Raw genomic sequence first — 18,707 nt, forward strand, 5'->3', positions numbered from 1 at the left:
GTTACATAAAATAAACATATTATGTGCTTGAAAAGACTCTTTGAGTAGCTGTTTGTTTGACGAATGACAACCGCTACTAATGTGAACAAATGGCAGCACGCATCGGAGGAAGATCACGTTTGATGTATTAACTGTCATAATTATATTTCTCTTGACAACACACTGGCAACTGACTATCAACCGACAGCCTGAATATCAATACAACACTATACAACCTTACTGCACATTTATATATATAATTTTTATTGTATACTGTGTATTCTATATTGTGTGTATTGTATACTGTACATTGTATATTATTATTTGTATATTGTGTTGTGTAACTCTGATGTTTATTGTAGATTGATATATGTCTCATCACTGTCATGACTGCTATGTTGCTTTGAACTGCACCCAAGACTTTCATCCACTGTTGCACTTGTGTATATGGTTGAGTGACAATAAAGTGATTTGATTTGATTTGACTGTGCGTATAACAGCTGTAAACTTTTTTTGTGGTACTTTGGTGACGAGTTGGATGTATGTATATAAAATAAATGTATTCTGTGGTTTAAAAGACAGTATGAGTAACTGTTTGAGCAAATATAAATTACAGACACTTGACAATAGCAGCCTGTGTTGGTGCGAAAGCTAATTTGAATCTGGAAGCTTGCAGAAACACATATGTGTGTCGCTACTCTGCAGGTCACAGTTATTAACCGTATGTGACGGTACGTATGAAAGGGTTAATTGTCTGCTAAGTAAACATGTATGTGTGTGTGTGTGTGTGTGTGTGTGTGTGTGTGTGTGTGTTAGTGTACTTAGCAATATTTTGGGGACATTTAGCACCCAAAAGTGAGCCAAATCAGACAAAACATTCTGTTGGGGACATTTTGGGATGTTCTCATTAAAAACAAAACAACCCATAAATAAATTAAATAATGATTTTTAAAATTTTAATAATATAAAAAATTTTCTGTTAGGGTTAGGTTTAGGGTTAGAGTTAGTTTATAGTAATTAGCTTTATATAAAAACTATAGAAGTCTATGGTACATCCCCATTTACTGCTGAGCAAAAGTATGTGTGTGTGCTTCTATATGCAGCAGGGCTTGTGGGCAATTCCTCTATACTGTATGTAGATTTACTGGTTGTACACTTGCAAAGGAGGTAAGGAGATGGAAAAAGTGCATATATTGGCAAAAAAGATTTGATACGATTTTGCTGACATAGTCATGATCAAAGCCTGCTCGTCTGAATCATTCCACCCTGGCACTGGGACACCAGCATGTGTGGTGGATGAATCAGCACTTGAGTTCTGAAACTTACAGTGTTTTTATAGTACAATGGCCTCTTATATGTCAAAAGATCAAGGAAAATGTTATTCCTCATGTCATGACCATACCTGCCAACATCGGATTGTGAAAAATAGGGGGGGTGGGGGGGGCGTTGTTCATTTGTGTGAGGAACGGCAGCCGGAGGAGTTTCTGGTCCCCCCCAGCATAAGATGTTGCCCCCATAGGGAGTAGTTAAACCACGCAGACTACATAAGTATGTACTAATACTACATTGAAGATGAATAATACCAAGAAATTGACCATGTATTCAGACTGTCCCTTACCACGTACTTTACAATTTTAGCAATAAATGCTTTTTGAGTTATTAATAATGAAAAGTGTATCTCCTTTCTTATATGCTGAGAACTTTTTTTGTAAACAATTTATGTAAACATCTGTGTTGGTTTACATGTATTTTTACGTTTTTTTTATTTTTTATTATTTTATTTTATTTATTTTATTATAACTATTTATTTTCCTTCTTGTCTTTATGACTCAGTGATTGTATTCATACATTGTTGGATCTGTGTAATTTTGTACATCTTATTGAACATTTATATTGAACCTTCTGTTTTTCAATAAAAAACCCCCCACAGTTTTAGCACGATGTGTGGACTTTTCAGACGGTCCCTTACCACACTCTCCACATTATTAGCAAGTTTCAGCACAATGTGTGGACTTCTCAGATGACCCCTTAACACCGTATGAAAAATTTCCAACTCATATCAATGTTAAATTAACGATCTGGAACGATTTCGCCGTGGCGCCATCTGACCATCTTACGGGACATATCGCTTCTCGTATTGATTCGATATGGGATGCATCATTTCATATTTAAATACGGGATGATCCCGTAATTTACGGGATGGGTGGCAACCTTAGCTGGAGGTCTAATACATTCTCATGGGTAAAGTGTGGATGTGGAAAATCGTGAGTTTTTCGGAAGAAATTGTAAATTGGGAGTATAGCAGGAGGAGGGATCGAAAACCAGGAGAAATCCGGTAAAATCTAGAGTGCTGGCAAGTATGGTCATGACCCCTTTAAAGTTCAACTGTTGTATGGAAATAAGCAATCACAACATTCTTTATAATATCTATATTTGTGTTCTGCAGAAGAATGAAAGTCATATGGCTTTGGAACAACATGAGGGTGAGTACATTTGAGTACATTTGGTAAACCTATTCCCTTAACCAGTCAACTACTTTTCTGGACGAATCATAAAAATGAGTAGTAATGGAAGCCCTGTAGAAGTGCGTAACTGACTTCCTGAGTGACAGGAAACAGCATGTGTGGAAAGCCTACATCAGGCATACCATCCCCAAGCACTGGAGCACCACAGTGCAGAGTGCTCTACTCACTTTACACAACTCACTGCACATCCAAGGACTCCTCTGAGAAGCACTTCATGTTGTCCTCACAGGGGACAGCATCAAATAACAACTTAAGCTCTATCGACAGCATCTGCTGTTGATTTCCACAAGAAATAAAGTCGCTCAGCTTGCAAAAATCAAGGGAAAACATGTGTACAGTAATATACTTACAATGAAAGCATAGCAGGCAAACTGCCATGAGAGCAAATAACACTGTTTCGTTGAGGTACAACCATAACACTCACTAATAGTGCCTTTGCAAAGTTATATCCAATCTTTCAACTATGCAGAGTTGCATTTGTACCATTTGAACAGTATTGATTTTTTGATTCTCGTCCATATGATGTATACTATGGATACTATGAGGTGCATTACAATACTGTAACTACATACAGTGGGGTCAAAAGTTTGAAACCTGGATTTATTTCATTTAAACCTAAAAAATGAAAAACAAAGAAATATTATGGTGTAAAATTTGCACTGTCTAAACACTAATCAAAAGTAAGCAAATTAGTGGCATTGACCATGTTAACTAATTTGTACAAAAGGTCAGATTTCTTTCCTTCCATTCAAGCACACAAGATGCTGACATATCATCCAGTTATAACATGCATCATTAGGTTTTGCACAAACTTGTGGAGTCCATGACAACAAAACGTAAGCCACAACACAACCAGTGTTGAGTAAGTTACTCTAAAAAAGTTATTTATTACTAACTATTAATTACATCTTCTACAGTGTAATTAGATTACTGTACTAGTTACTCTGTGTGACAAGGAGGAGGGCGTGAATCAGCTGATCAGCGGGACAGCGAGATAAAGGGCAGACAGAGACGCTGGTTCGAGAGAGAGAGAGACACAAGCGGCCGCATTGCATATGTGTCTGTGTTTGTTTACGTTTGTTTTAAGTTGAGTTTCTCACTAAAACTTTATGTTTACCACTCTTCATGTCTACCGGTTCCCGCCTCCTCCATGCCCATCCATGAACTGTTACACTCTGTCAGAAAAGTAATTGCATTACTTATTACTATTTACTTTCTGAAACCCTTATCAACCTCGACCAGATGAAAAATACAAGGATAGAAACTGTTCTTTTAATTCTTTCAAATAAATCATATAAAATCAAATAAATGATTCATGAACTGGCCAAAGAATTTAAGGGGGCAGCGTTAAATTAGAAAACCTATTTTAACATTAGATGTTACATTTCTATTTTAAATTCACTATTGTTTTATATATAATTGTTCTATAGTCTATACAGTATTTAACACAATTACACCAGAAGTAGCTGTAACTAAATTACTGAAAAATTAAGAGTAATCCCTTACTTTACTTTTTCCAATGAAAAAGTAATTTAACTACAGTAATTAATTACTTAGTAATGCATTACACCCAACACTGAACACAAGACAAAAGCCACAACATAATGGAAATAAGCCACAACACATCAAAATTAAGCCACAACAAAACAGAAATAAAACCATATCACAACAGAAAAGCCACAACACAATGAAATTAATTCATAACACAATTGAAATAAGACAAAAACACAACAGAAAAGCCACAACACAATTACACTGCCATTCAAAAGTTTGGGGTCACTTGACTGAAACGTTTCATGTGATCTTAAAAACCTTTTGATCTGAAGGTGTATGCTTAAATGTTTGAAATTAGTTTTGTAGACAAAAATATAATTGTGTCAACATATTAATTTATTTCATTACAAAACTAAAATTTTATTTAAAAAAAAAAGTTTTTGAAATTGATGATTTGGACCAAATAATAAAGAAAAGCTGACAATAAGTGCCCAACATAGATGGGAACTCCTTCAATACTGTTTAAAAAGCATCCCAGGGTGATACCTCAAGAAGTTGGCTGAGAAAATGTCAAGAGTACATGTCTGCAAATTCTAGGCAAAGGGTGGCTATTTTGAAGGTGCTAAAATTTAATGTATTTTTGATTTATTTAGATTTTTTTAGTCACAACATAATTCCATTTCTGTTATTCCATAGTTTTGTTGACTTCACTATTATTCTAAAATGTGAAGAAAAAAAATAATAAAGAATGAGTAAGTGACCCCAAACTTTTGAATGGAATTAATCCACAACACAACAGAAAAGCAACAACGCACTGAAAATAAGCCACAACGAAACAGAAAAGCCACAACAAAATGGAAATAAGCCACAACACAACAAAATTAAGCCAGAACATAACAGAAAAGCAATGGCACAATGGGAAAAAAGACCCACAACACAACAAAATTATTCTACAACACAATGGAAATAAGTCAAATTTACGCCATAAAACAACTAAAAATTAATTATTTAAAAATATTTTTTCTGTTGATTTTATTGTATTGTTGCTTAATATTGTTTTGTTGTGGCTTATTTCCATTGTGTTGTGGCTTAATTTCATTGTGCTGTGGTTTATTTCCATTTTGTTTTCAACTTTTGCAAGTTTAGTTGTGTTGTGCACCCCTGGGCCACTGTATATATGCCTTTAAGAATCTATTTCAATTCACCAAAAAAATCATTTAGACTGCTGGCTATTCTTTCAACACACGTATGTAATACTAGTCTCACCTGTGAGCCCGTTAACCATGGCTGGCTTCTCTTCCTCCTCCTCTTCCTCAGGAGCTGCACTGTCCTTTCTATCCATTTTGCTGACAGATGTGGTGCGTTTGCGTTGAACCTCTGCATCAAACTCCTCGTCAAACAGAACCTGGTCCACCAGGTCCGGCTGCACTGGACTGGGCTCTGCTGGGGGTTTTGGGGTGCCATAGTAGTTCCCTGCAGAGGAAGAGATAAAAAAGGTTAACCTACAGGAAACTGCCCCACTGATATTCTCTAACCAGAATTTTTATCTCCTTTTTAAGCTAAAGTGTTTGTGTGTGTGTGTGTGTGTGTGTGTGTGTGTGTGTGTGTGTGTGTGTGTTTTATGTTAAAATACTATTGCATAGTATCACACTTTTGACACTAGTGGCACAGAAATTGCACACCAGCTTTTAGTTTTGCCACTTATTTTTTGCCATTATCAAGCCTCAATGTGTCAAAGCATGTGCACTGACTGCTAGACAATGGTTTGAGGTGGTACTGCCACTTTCCCAAATGTATTTCACAGATGTGTCATATGTGGATGTTTAATAAGATGTAAATAATAACTAAGCCAACCAAAACTCAATCAGACAGAAAAGGTATTCCAAAAGCATTGCATCTTACAGGCTTGGCCAATTGCTAAACTTGCAGAACAGCAACTATACCAACATCGATCTTGCAATATATCCTGCTGCCTCACACTCTTTGGTATGACTTACAAGTTTTGTCCGTTGTTCGTCAACACTGAAGCTCGACTCCCTACTGCTTTCCTCTAAACCAAGACGCAGCACTCTGCCATTTTATTGTTATTTATTGGCAACGGTATTCCACAAGAGATTAAGACTAGCTGCATGGGTTCTTCCACTCCCCAAAGAGGCAGGAGGTCTATCTTATAAGCTTTATTGCCCTGTGCCTGCATTTGGATGCCTGCCTGGTGTGAGAATGGTATCATGTCACCATATGGGAATCTACACCGGTGTAGCACTTTATGTCTCTCTCTGATGCAAGCTTTCTCGACAATTCACTGAAACATACATGTAGGCTACTTGACAGAATTAGAAGGGAGGACAGGAAAGAGACAACTCTGAAGAATACTGATTCATTTGATGTGCTCGACAGCTCTGAGATTTGGGGAGTTGGGAACATCAAGTACTCTACTATCACAATCATCTCCATCTTACAAGTGTTGTCATGTTCTAGACGTTTGGGGACATGCAATGAAATTAAAGAGAAGCATTTTTGCTTTAAATACAGCATGGCTCAATTTTACTGCCTGAAAGATGGTTTAACTATGGCTTTCAAAGAGGGGTGTATGCCTTAGGGGTCGCCATTGCATCTCGCCATTGCATCATGGAGGATGATGATCAATTTAACAAGTTAAAAACTACAAATAAATAAAATTCAATTTTTAAATGTATTTAAAGAGAAGTGCTATACAATACATAGCTTAAATCGAGTAGTAGAAATCAAATACTTCCGACATATACAGTTATATGTGGAATAAAATATTCCTTGGATTAAGCCACCGAAATATAAAGTAACAACAAAATCACAATTTTACATTATTGTGACAAGTGCAGGCACCGTCTTCAAAGTTTTGTCAGAGGGAAGGCCCACTGTCTTTATAAAAAAAAAAAAAAACTGGTACATTTCTTTGAAAATAAAAAATAAAATTAAAGTTAGAAGTGCTGACAATTGCCTTTAGCACTGCACTCTAAATACTTAATTAAGCAGTATTTACACTCTCATATGGCATATTGCATTATTTTCAAAATCTCAAGACACAGAGTTGACTTCAATGTATTCCTAAAAGAACTTAATTTAATTACATCTTTATGCCATTAATAATTTACCTGCAGCTGTGTTTGTTGATATTAAAGAGAATGCCAAACAGATGATATGTCTATGCAGCCCAATTAATTACACCCTTAACTTTAAAGTGACGATAAGGGAGCTAAAGACTTCACATTGTAAACATCTGATATCATCACTGTCAACAGCTGGGAGGTCATGTGTGTAATAAACCTGCTTACTTTTAAAATGCCTATAGGAACGTACGTGACTGGATAGAATGAAGCATCCAAAACTGCATAAGTTCAAAGGCAGTTATGCAGTGATAAGTGCAGGGGGATTCCTCCTTAAGTCCAATATCATCAACACTGTTTTGAATGTGTTCAGCTCAAGGTTGTTGTGACCGCACCAGACAGACAGCTGTTCAACCTCCCGTCTGTATGCAGAATTGTCACCGTCACAGATGAGGCCAATGACCGTGGTGTCGTCTGCAAACTTCAGGAGCTTGACAGAGGGGTCAAGATGCTGGTATCATGCCTGTCACACCATACAGTGGTATAGTAGTCCATGGGAGAAGGATCAGGTTGCACAATCAATTAACTCCTTATGCAGTTTTATGGTGTGGCTGTATAGAGTGAGTGTATGTTGTGACCACAAACAGCTTGTTATATACATGGCGGATTTACTGACATATTAAAGGATGTATGGCGCCCTCTAGTAAACAAGTTACTGTATAGACTATACATACAGTACACAGTATATACACAGTTAAACTACTTTTAACATTTTATGATGAAAAGGTGAGTGGTGCATGCCCATGCAAAAACTGTTGCCAAGATGGCAGGGTGTTGTGGGTGGTTGCCAGGGCATTGCTATGTGGTTACTAGAGTGGTTGCTTATCTATGATACTGTGATACATTTGTCAATGTAAGCCTACTGGACTGTTTCACCTGTTTAATCGTACAGTACACTGGGTGAAAAAAACTGGGTGATCGTAAGTCCGATCACTTGCAAAAGTAATAGCACAACTCTCCAAAACAAGCCACATGATTTGAGATATCATTCATACTGTATCTACAACACAAATGGTGCATGACGGGTTATGCACAGTTAAGTTTTATACACAGGGTTAGGGATTTGTTCAAACTTTAGCAACCATCACAAATAACGGTAACTTTAAAATAAGGTTCTATTTGTTAACATTGGCTAACAACATCAGTTAGCATGAACTAACAATGAACAATGCTTTTACAGCATTTACTAATCTTGGTTAATGTTAATTTCTATTTTTTTTATGTTAATTTCAACATATACTGTACTAACACATTTATTCAATGTAAAAATTGTATATGTTGACATTAATGCACTATGAACTAACAAGAACTTACAATGAACAATTGTCTTTTTTAACTAACATTAACAAAGATTGATAAATATGATAAAAATATATTGTTTATTGTTAGTTCATGATACCTAATGCATTTACTAATGTTAACAAATGTAACCTTATTATAAAGTGCTACCCTAATAACTTTACAATCTCATCTTACAATCAATCAATTAAATTATGTCACAGGGACAATGTACAATTATTTATATAAAATAGAGCACTAAAAGTTCTTTGGTTGGTGGAATACTAATGCTGTCGGTCATTCAGGGTCAAATTTTCTCACTTTTAACATTCCCGCCCTCTGTTTACCCCCCAGGAAGGAGGGGTCAGGAAGGCAGTCTACCATACAAAGGCAAAATTCAGTTAACTATGCCAATAATGAGTGTGTTTACATGCACGTTCTTACACCGATTATGCTTAATAAGCTGACAATGTGTGTGGTCATGAAAACTCATTAAACTGCATTCCTTTATCGATGTAAGATCAGAAACGGCATAAGAATAAACCGATTAACACACATACATTTTTGTCCATTACGCCGATTTCACTTTGCAAGTAAACACCTTAACTGCCGTTCTTTCCAGCTATATCCAAAGTGCGCACGTGGTGTGTGCATGCCACAGCAGGGTTTGATGTCAAAAGCAGAGAATAAAGCAAATTTTTCGAATGTCATGTAAACACGGGTTTGTGAATAAGCTGATTTTTGGGAGTAAGCAGCGTATTGGTATGCAAGTAAACTGGCTCAATAAACAAAATTGGAAAAAAGTGTGGATTTTTGTAGTTAAAGCAATTTTTTTTCTACATAAAACAATACGCAGATTTGGTTACTGTTAAAAAAACACTGTAAAATATCTGTATTTCTCAAAAATTTTCTAAAACCCCTTAGCGCCTCCTTTCTAGCCCCCAAAACTCAATTTTGACCAAAGGTATTTACAACATTTAGGCTTTGCACGGAAGCACTGTCAGACATATTTTCCAGTAAATGTCTTGATTATACCCAAGCACCTCACACAGTAGACAAGAGTGATCAAATCATGAACATAATCATGCCATGTCACAGCCTCCAGGTTAACCTGTCAAACAGCCACAGCATGATGGATCGCTCATAAACAGCGCACTGCGCCATCCTTGATGAATGGGCATTAAAAAAAAAATCACGGCACAGAGGAGGGGAGTGTCGTCCACTGAGATGCGTGATAATATTTGTTAGCATTAATCTGTGGGAGATGCCCGGGTGCTGTCAGAGCGATGGGGGTGATTTGAAACCATCTTCGTTTCACCAATGATTACTGAATGACACACAGGAGGAATGAGAGACAGCCTGATAGCAGGTAGTTACTTGAAATTTAAGTGTTTCATGTCAAATAAATAACATCATGTCTGCTCATGCGTACCCGATGAACTGATGGAGGTTGCCAATTCACCCGTGACGATCAACTAGCACAACAAATACAGACCTGTCATTGATATTTTCCATGAATGAGGTTCTCACAAACAGTACACCCACACAAGCGCATACAGGCACACACAACCTTAAACCTGAATGAAATGAGAGCTGACTCATCTTTAACCTTTTCCCACTCAAGTTCAAAACTTGCAGTGCAATTTCACCAAAAATACAAATCAAAACATGCAGTTCAGACACTATTATGTTGCATATGAGTCTGCTAAAGTTTCTAAAGGCCTGTATGCAGAAAATCTTACAAAGTTAAGCATCTTCATTTGACCATTACTGGTTTATGTGACAATTTATTCACTGATGCATAAAGGCAAGAGAAAGTCAAGCCATCTGCTGTACCAGAAACAATGCAGGAAGTATTTGACTAGGAAGGTTTAAATCAGTGGTTGAGTTTGCCTTTTCTTTGTGTGGGTGCAAAACCTGTGAGAAAACTGGTTAAGTACAAGCTTGAGATACTGGATAAAGCCTACAGTATGTCAGAAAGCTATGAAAAGGATATTGGTTGAAATGGGAAAATAAATAGATGTCATTAACATTTTAAGGCAACTTTTTTCCAAATCATTTTAACAAATATGTGGTTGCCCCCCCCCCCAGCAGAAGGGGCCTGCTCACAAAGAAATAAGAAAGGTTTGGCAGCAGTTCTCTGGATGTCACAGCAAACAAAGCCTCTCCAGAGAGGAAGACAAGATGACCCTTTGGTAACATGGGGATATAAGGGAATGAGTGTCTGATTGGCATCAACTGTCATCATCGCTCACTTCTCATGGAATGGTAGGTGGACGTGGTATTGTCTGTAATCTTTGTCTACATGCATCACTCTTAGTTGGGTGTCCTTCAATATTCAACATTGTAATAATCATTAGAAAAGTAAAGAAATTTGCATAAGACCTCCCTCGAGGGATTCCAGTGGCATTATCATTATTTTCAGTCACTTCTGTAAAAAGGTAGTTTACAGCACAAAACTTCAGTGCTGTCTGCAGAGAGCAAACCAGTTACCATTGATTACATCATGCTCTGGGAATGTCAAAAATCTGGTCAATTATTTCCTTATCCTCCACAGCAGAGTTTTGCTGTTTTCAGCCTCTCTCTCTCTCACACACACACACACACACAAATCGCTCCAACACTTTCCTTCCTGCAGGCAAAAAACATTTTCTCTAGCTTAGAGGTTTTGCTTGACTATGGCCTTGAATAGATAGTTTACAAGAATGGTGAAAGGTACTGGGGCCCTTAGAGAGTTTCAGCAAGCCTACAGGCTCAGGACTACATGGAGATCTTAAAAGACTCAACAAGGACTTCCTGTTTCTCACACACACACACACACACACACACACACAGTATAACCAGGACAGACTCTCTTCCTCTGCTTGTGAAGAGATGGAAGAACAGTTTGTTGCATGGAATGTTCCACTACACTACAATGTCGATTCACTGAGGACAGGATGGCCCATGAGAAAGTGTTTTGTTCATTGTAAAGATGGAAGAGAACACAGGGTAATGGCAACATTCCCAAACATGAGATCAAACTGTACTATTTTAAGGAACAAGTGTTTATGGGCACCAAAGTCAATTTATTGACTAGGAGAAAGCTGACTGTTTGGCCCAAGCAACATCTCAGCTCTGTAGGTCCTTACAATGCAAGTGGATGATGACCAGACTTCTGAAACTCACATAAAGGCAGCTTAAAAGTAATCTATAAGACTCCAGTGGTTAAATCTATGTCTTCTGATGCTATATGATGGGTGCTGGTGAGAAACAGATCAATATTTAAGTCCTCTTTTACCATAAATCTTCACTTTCAAAATGTGAAAGGATGTGAAAGTGGGGATTTATTGTAAAAAAAGGACATAAATATTGATCTGTTTCTCACTCACACTTATATCACTTCTGAAGCTATGAATTAAACCAAGTGGAGTCTTATGGATTACTTTTATGTTTCCTTTATGTGATTTTTGGAGCTTCAGAAGTTTGGTCCCAATTCACTTGCATTGTTAGGACCTACAGAGCTGAGATGTTCTTAAAAATCTTTTTCTGTGTTCTGCAGAAGAAAGAAAATGACACATCTGGGATGGCAAGATGAGAAATGATTTTTGGGTAAACTATCCCTTTAATAAATTTTAACATAGAGAGGAAAATGAAATATTTAACTGAACTTTAGCTTCATAACCTAAGCTTTGGTCGAAGTTGTTTTGGACATTAAACAGGCAATAAAATTCAATGTATTTTTTATTTAACACATACTTTAATTTTTACCCTTGAAGACCCTTGGTTTATTTTTCCCCTTGTAGACCCTTGGTTTTATAATCATTCCCCAAATGTATCATTGTAAGGATGTTCAGAACAAGTTGGTATAATGTAGGCATATTATACAATATACATTTATTGGCTCAATAAATCATGCTGGTTTCAAGCATCATATCTTGTGCAGTGTAGAGCGGCTCATGCCAGATGTCATGAGAAGACAAGAAATCACTGACCAGGATTGGTAAGTGTGAAATTATCCTTCAGGTTGAAATCATAAGAGTCTAAAAAAACAACTGAGATATGTCATGTAGATGGAAAGGCCCTAGTAAAATCACTCACTGTGACATCCACATTCAACAGATTTACTTTTACCCTGGGAACTACAATCAGAACTTCTCATTAAACAAGGGCACCTGGTGACTCACCTACGGATCATTAACCAAATCTGCCACCTTCCCACACAGTCATAGGCCAGTGTTGAAGTGTTGGTTTGCTAAGCATCTTCTGGGCTTATCAGTGAAAGACTCACAGACAGAGAGGCTATGGCATTAATAACTCAGACCTTGTGAGTCTCTAGACATACTACTGAGAAAACATGAATCGAATCGCAGTATGCTGAAGCCCTCTGGTTCACCTCTGGTTAGTCAGCAGAGGAATTACAGGTATATACAAAATATAAAAAGACTATGCAATGCCAACTATCAAGCACAAGAATACAGACTACAAATAACGTGGAACGGTGCAATGCTATTTGCTCGCTAAGGCCGTTATTAGACATTTCTGCACATTTAACCTTAAAACATTTTGAATGCAACAGGGTTGGCATAAAAAAATTTTTGCAAGACAAATGTCATGGGTTATTAATATAAATTGTTTCAATTATGTGTGATTTATTTCAGGGCACACTAAACATTAAGTGGTACTAGAATTAGAGGCCGTTCAGACAAAACACATTCTTGTGCTAGACAAAAGCTAGTTCTAGGTCAAAGAATATAACATAACGTAGAAGTCTTGAGATGCGTGTTTAAAAGTTGATGTTCTTTCTAAGTTGACAAGATGTCAAAAGAATGTGCCACTCCTGCACGAGACGTGGCACAATGGTTAAAGACATCCGTCTAGCACGTGTTTGCAAAGAAAAACAATTGAAAAAGGATGCAAAAATGTGTCCGGTGTGAATGGCCCCTACTGTAATTCTGCAAAATTATCTATTCAAAATTTAGCCTAAGTATATATTTTAAATTCCAGAATTTAGAATTCCAGAAAAATCCATATTTGTTCACTAGTCTGAATATTGGGGGCATCAACATTTAGCACAACTGACTACCTTAATTAACATGAAAACATGTTGTGATTCAGCAATTACACATTACTGTAACCCACATAAAGTTTTGGTATTGTAATCTAGAAAATAAGAAAGCAATAATTTTAGAGTGAAGGACAATTATGTTCTAACATCAACTGAGGTGACCTAGTTAAGAATGTGTTCTCCACAAAATAAAACTGCATAACATGCCCACAGGAATTATCCTTGGCACTCAATGTTCCTACACATTTTGCATACCATCATAGGTTCCGCTCTCAAGTAGCAGTCCGCTCTCCTCCAACACACGAAAGTCCCCCACACTGATGAAATTATAGTCCACTCCTGGAACCTCCCCTTCTCGAGGCTGCCTCGTGGTACCTGCCAAAGGCAAACAGTACAAAGAGTCACAAACTGTTAGATGAAATTGCTTCTTTTGTGTACACAGTATACATGTATGTACCGTACATCAAGTAAAGGAAACGCTTTTGATAAACAGACTATCTTAAGTTGTCAATCAGAGACAGAAGAATATAACTCTATAAATGGATTAGTGTAACCTCATTTCATTGTGGTAAACATGGATTTTGCCTTCCTGGTGAGTGTAGCAAGAGACAGTGCTCACAATGGCCATTTTTTTCACTGAAACTCAGACATGAGGAGTTTATTGTTAGTTTATGATTAGTAAACTGTTTTTTAAAATGTTAAAATGTCACCAAAAACATTGTTGTACAAAAAAAAAAAAAAAAGCCCAATGAAAATTGCCATCTGAAACCCAGCTGCTTAAGCACATTACCTTCCATCCCAGCACAATGCAGTCCACACCAGCATACAGTGCTTCAGAATGCACTGCAGCAGAAAGTCTTAAATACCTATGAAGAAAAGGCTGCCCCTGTCTGCCCCATCCTAAAACAATACTTTCATTTCAAAGATCAAGTAATTCTAAGTACCAATCATTCTAAGAATGTGAGTCAAACCTTGTGTCACAATTTACCACAAATGTAGGTGTGAATTATTTGAAGATTACTGTGTAATTGTGTGCCAAGTATTTTAATTATATAGTACAGTTTTCTGGAATAATTAATTCTGATAAATCAATTGCTGCATTCTGGGGTCAAATATTTTAAACAATGACTATACTATGATATAACAAAATATTAACCACTTTACTGTACATTTGACCATTGTTGTCGCTGACAACTACACTGTGCTAGTTTTGTCTCTGGTATCACTCTGTAGTCTCTCTCTTTTAACATATAAAATATCAATAATCAATATTTCATTAATCAACAATCAATATTTCATTATTTCAATATCCTGTCAGGGTTTATATATAACCACCGGCAGACAGTTCAGTATCCCTTGTATGTACTGTACATATACACAGGGCTGGAATTGAGGGGGGCTGCGAGGGGATGGCATCCCCCTTGTTGCAAGAAATATTAAAAAGCATTGCCCTTGTACAACCACCATCCCCTCTTACCATCCCCTTTAGATCAGTTGTGTCATGTATTACTTAGAACTAATCATGCAACTAAAATATTTAATATTTTTGAAAAATAAAAGACTTAAAAATAAGGGCAATTAGCCAGTCAGAATTAGATTTCGACATGTGTGAGGTTGCCAGATTTCTACAGGTGAAATCCCCCAATCAGATCTGGACACTTGTACAGTTTGGATATATTGTGGGAGGGCGACGCTTTAGTCACGCAATCTGGCAACCTTGAGTGCGTGAGCTCTCTCTCCACTGTGAAAAGACACCGGTTTTCTGAAAACACTGTAAAACATGTAGGCTATGTTGGAGTTTAGCGATGGGTTGACATGTTCTTCCTAGTGTTCACATGAAACTTACGCCACTGAAGGTAATGCACGATTTCAAAAGTTTCGCGGACTTTCAAATATGGCCAAGAGAACAGTTCAAGAAAATATTTAGTCTTTCATTAAAAAGAAGATAACAGAATGTAAGATATTGCAATGACGAGTGTACACTTAAACATGTGAATGTTTTTAATTCAAACAATTTTCAGGGTTTCGCCCATAAAATATGGGATCAAAATCCCGTCAAAAGTATTGTGGTCACGGATCCAAAAATAATAAGTGTGAATCAAAATAACAAGCGCGAATCAAAAAATAAAAAGTGCAGATCAAAATAATTAGCGCAGATCAAAAACTAACATGATATTAAAAATATATAAACATTTATATATTTAACAAATATATAAAAAAAATATTAAAATATGCTGAAAAAAAAACAACAGAAAAATTAAAGCAAAGTCATCAGAATTGCAAACAAAATCATGTTTTCCTTGTTTATATTACTGTTTTTTGTGCTCACAATTTTACTAATATTTTCATTTTTTTGAACGCTTACGCTGTATTTTTCTTTGTTTTTGTTTCCAAGTTCTGCGCTTGGTTTTCCAAAACTTGTGAGTAGAGTTTCATGTAAATCAGGGGGCGTTTTGCGTCCCCACTGGTCCACTAGTTCTTGATCGACAGCTCCTCCTCTAGCCAATCATTCGAAGAGGGGAAGTGACGTCACTACAATGCGACTCTGACGGCTGCTGCTCAATCGCAGGATGGTAGATGAAGATGGATAACCGTCAGTTGGTAAATCCTGGACAATCACAGGTACTTGAATATAAATATATTATCTGTGGTTGATAGATATGCTGCTTGTGTTTGTTTTGAATATTTTCTGCAAGCTCTAGGAAACAATGTGTTGTCCGAATAGGCCATTATCATAGTCCGTTAACACATGTATCTAGTCAGATGAATTTAGTTAGCAGAGTCTTTAGTTTAGGCATCATTTAAGACTTCCTTGTTTGTAGGTTATTGGCTGCATATCTAAAAAAACACACAAAAAACAAGGCTGGGTTGGTGTGGATGTTTGATGCATGTTTTTACTAGCTGTACCAATGTAGTCGTGAGTTCAGAACCCAACTTGATCCACTTTTCCATGCTGCTGAATGTGCCATTATGTACTGATCCTACTTTGGCATCGCTGGCAGGCTACATGCAGTTTCTTTTTCTACGATACTGCAGCGAAATCAGAAACGAGTGACCAAGCGTCCCCACGTCAATAAATAATGCAATAAAGTTGGCTTGACGTTGGACGTTCTTTATTCACAATTAGTTGCAAATTTAGAGACCGTATCTAAAGATACAGGCAACATTGGAGCATACACCCAATATCAAAAACATTTACATAACATGGAGTATACAACTTGTAGGCAAATGACTTACATTCATACAACTAACTTCAAGGTGTGCATGTAGGTGTCAACAATAATGCACACATTTTAGATTTTTGATATAATAATAAAAAAAATTAAAAAAAGCCCAATCATTTGTAAGCATTTATTCATCAGTATTGTAATAGGCCTTGGTGTCATAATTATTATCTTAAGTCAGGAAATACTTGTTTGTAGGTTGCTTTGCAGGATCTTTGTGCCTCACCCAAACAAGAGTAGCCTATTAAATTTACACAAAAATACATCAATTTTATGTACTGTAAACACAGTTACAGAAGTACTGAAGGTTGGGGGAAAAATTGCGTTCAATTACAAAAATGTGTTATATCCAAAAGGGTCTTATCTGGGGGCCAACTGACAGAAATAAAATCCAGATCCCGATACCAAGGCCTATTACAATACTGATGAATACAGAAATGCTTACAGACTTTTTTTTTATTTTTTATTATTATATCAAAAATCTAAAAGGTGTGCATTATTGCTGACACCTACATGCACACTTTTGAGTTGGTTGTATGACTGTAAGTCATTTGCTTCAAATGTTACTGAAGTTGTATACTCTATATCAGGGGTCAGGAAACTTTTTTCCACAAGGAGCCAAATTTTTGGTTGATGCATTTTTACAGATAGTTTTGTTAAATGCGCGTCTTTGTGTCTAATTTCTTGTAAATATATCATTCCGAGAAGTCTTACAGGTCGCCTTCCACAGTGGCTGGTACATCAGCAAAATACTCTGCATGAAAAATCCGCATTTGGCGGGTGTTCAGTTCAAACCTTGTTCACCAGAAGTAGGTTGTACGACAAATTCGGGAGAAAGAAAATCAAAACAGTTTCATTGACTTCAAGCTTTGCAATCACACCCACACTTTCTGCAGGAAACTTATCTCTAGAAAGTTTTAAACTATCATGTGTTGGTGAATGGTGAGACACCCAGCGAGCCACTTGAGGCTTGCGAGCCATAGGTTTTCGACCCCTGCTCTATATTATGGAAATGTTTGTAAATGTTTTGGATATGTATGCTCCAATGTTGCCTGTATCTTTAGAGACGGTCCCTAAATTTGCGACTGGTTGTGAATAAAGAACGTCTAACGTCAAGCCAATTTTATTGCATTATTTATTGACGTGGGGACGCTTGGACATTCATTTCTGATTTCGCTGCAGTATCGTAGAAAAAGAAACTGCATGTAGCCTGCCAACGATGCCAAAGTAGGATCAGTACATAACGGCACATTCAGCAACATGGAAAAGTGGATCAAGTTGGGTTCTGAACTCACGACTACATTGGTACAGCTAGTAAAAACATGCATCAAACATCCACACCAATCCAGCCTTGTTTTTTGTGTGTTTTTTTAGATATGCAGCCAATAACCTACAAACAAGGAAGTCTTAAATAATGCTGTGGCAGCGGGGGCATGGTCAAGCGTCCGTCTGGAGAGAGAGAAAGCGGTAATGGCGCTTGCACCTGAGCTAGATTATGTGTAACATCTGTCTCTAATTCCAGCGAGCATGGGGAGAGCGGCATATAAGCAGCCACGCCACCAGCAGAGGAGAGAGAGTTTGGTACAAGGAAGGCCATGGTGCTCCTGAAGCTGTTACGTTCGTTTTGTTGTATTTGTAAAGCTGATGTGTTTAAGTAGCAACATGCCTGTGAAAGCTAATGAGTTTGTGAAGTTGTAAAGCACTGAAGTGGCTGATTAAAAGTCTTACCTGAACCTGGAAAGCCCACCCCCTGATTTACATGAAACTCTACTCACAAGTTTTGGAAAACCAAGCGCAGAACTTGGAAACAAAAACAAAGAAAAATACAGCGTAAGCGAACAATTTTTTTAATATATTATCAAAATTGTCAGAGAGCACAAAAAACAGTAATATAACCAAGGAAAACATGATTTTGTTTGCAATTCTGATGACTTTGCTTTAAATTTTCTTTTTCTTTTTTTTTTTGCAGCATATTTTAAATGTGTTTATATATTTTTAATTCATGCTTGTTATTTTT

At 37.0% G+C, this 18,707-nt stretch overlaps 2 protein-coding genes across 2 annotated transcripts in view; one reads left to right on the forward strand and one right to left on the reverse strand.

Annotated features, from left to right (window-relative positions):
* The window catches only part of LOC127419036 (V-type proton ATPase subunit S1-like), a 691,126-nt gene that overhangs the window by 167,916 nt on the left and 504,503 nt on the right, over nucleotides 1–18,707 (forward strand). The window lies entirely within an intron of this gene.
* LOC127419027 (membrane-associated guanylate kinase, WW and PDZ domain-containing protein 3-like) overlaps nucleotides 1–18,707 on the reverse strand; it is a 203,567-nt gene that overhangs the window by 52,183 nt on the left and 132,677 nt on the right. The window contains exons 3-4 of the mRNA XM_051660052.1: nucleotides 13,722–13,841; nucleotides 5,265–5,471 (exon numbers count right to left, since the gene is read on the reverse strand). Coding sequence (XP_051516012.1) covers nucleotides 5,265–5,471; nucleotides 13,722–13,841 — 327 coding nt within the window. The remainder of the gene's footprint in view (nucleotides 1–5,264; nucleotides 5,472–13,721; nucleotides 13,842–18,707) is intronic.

This window comes from Myxocyprinus asiaticus, chromosome 28, assembly GCF_019703515.2.
Source record: "Myxocyprinus asiaticus isolate MX2 ecotype Aquarium Trade chromosome 28, UBuf_Myxa_2, whole genome shotgun sequence".
Classification (NCBI taxonomy): domain Eukaryota; kingdom Metazoa; phylum Chordata; class Actinopteri; order Cypriniformes; family Catostomidae; genus Myxocyprinus; species Myxocyprinus asiaticus.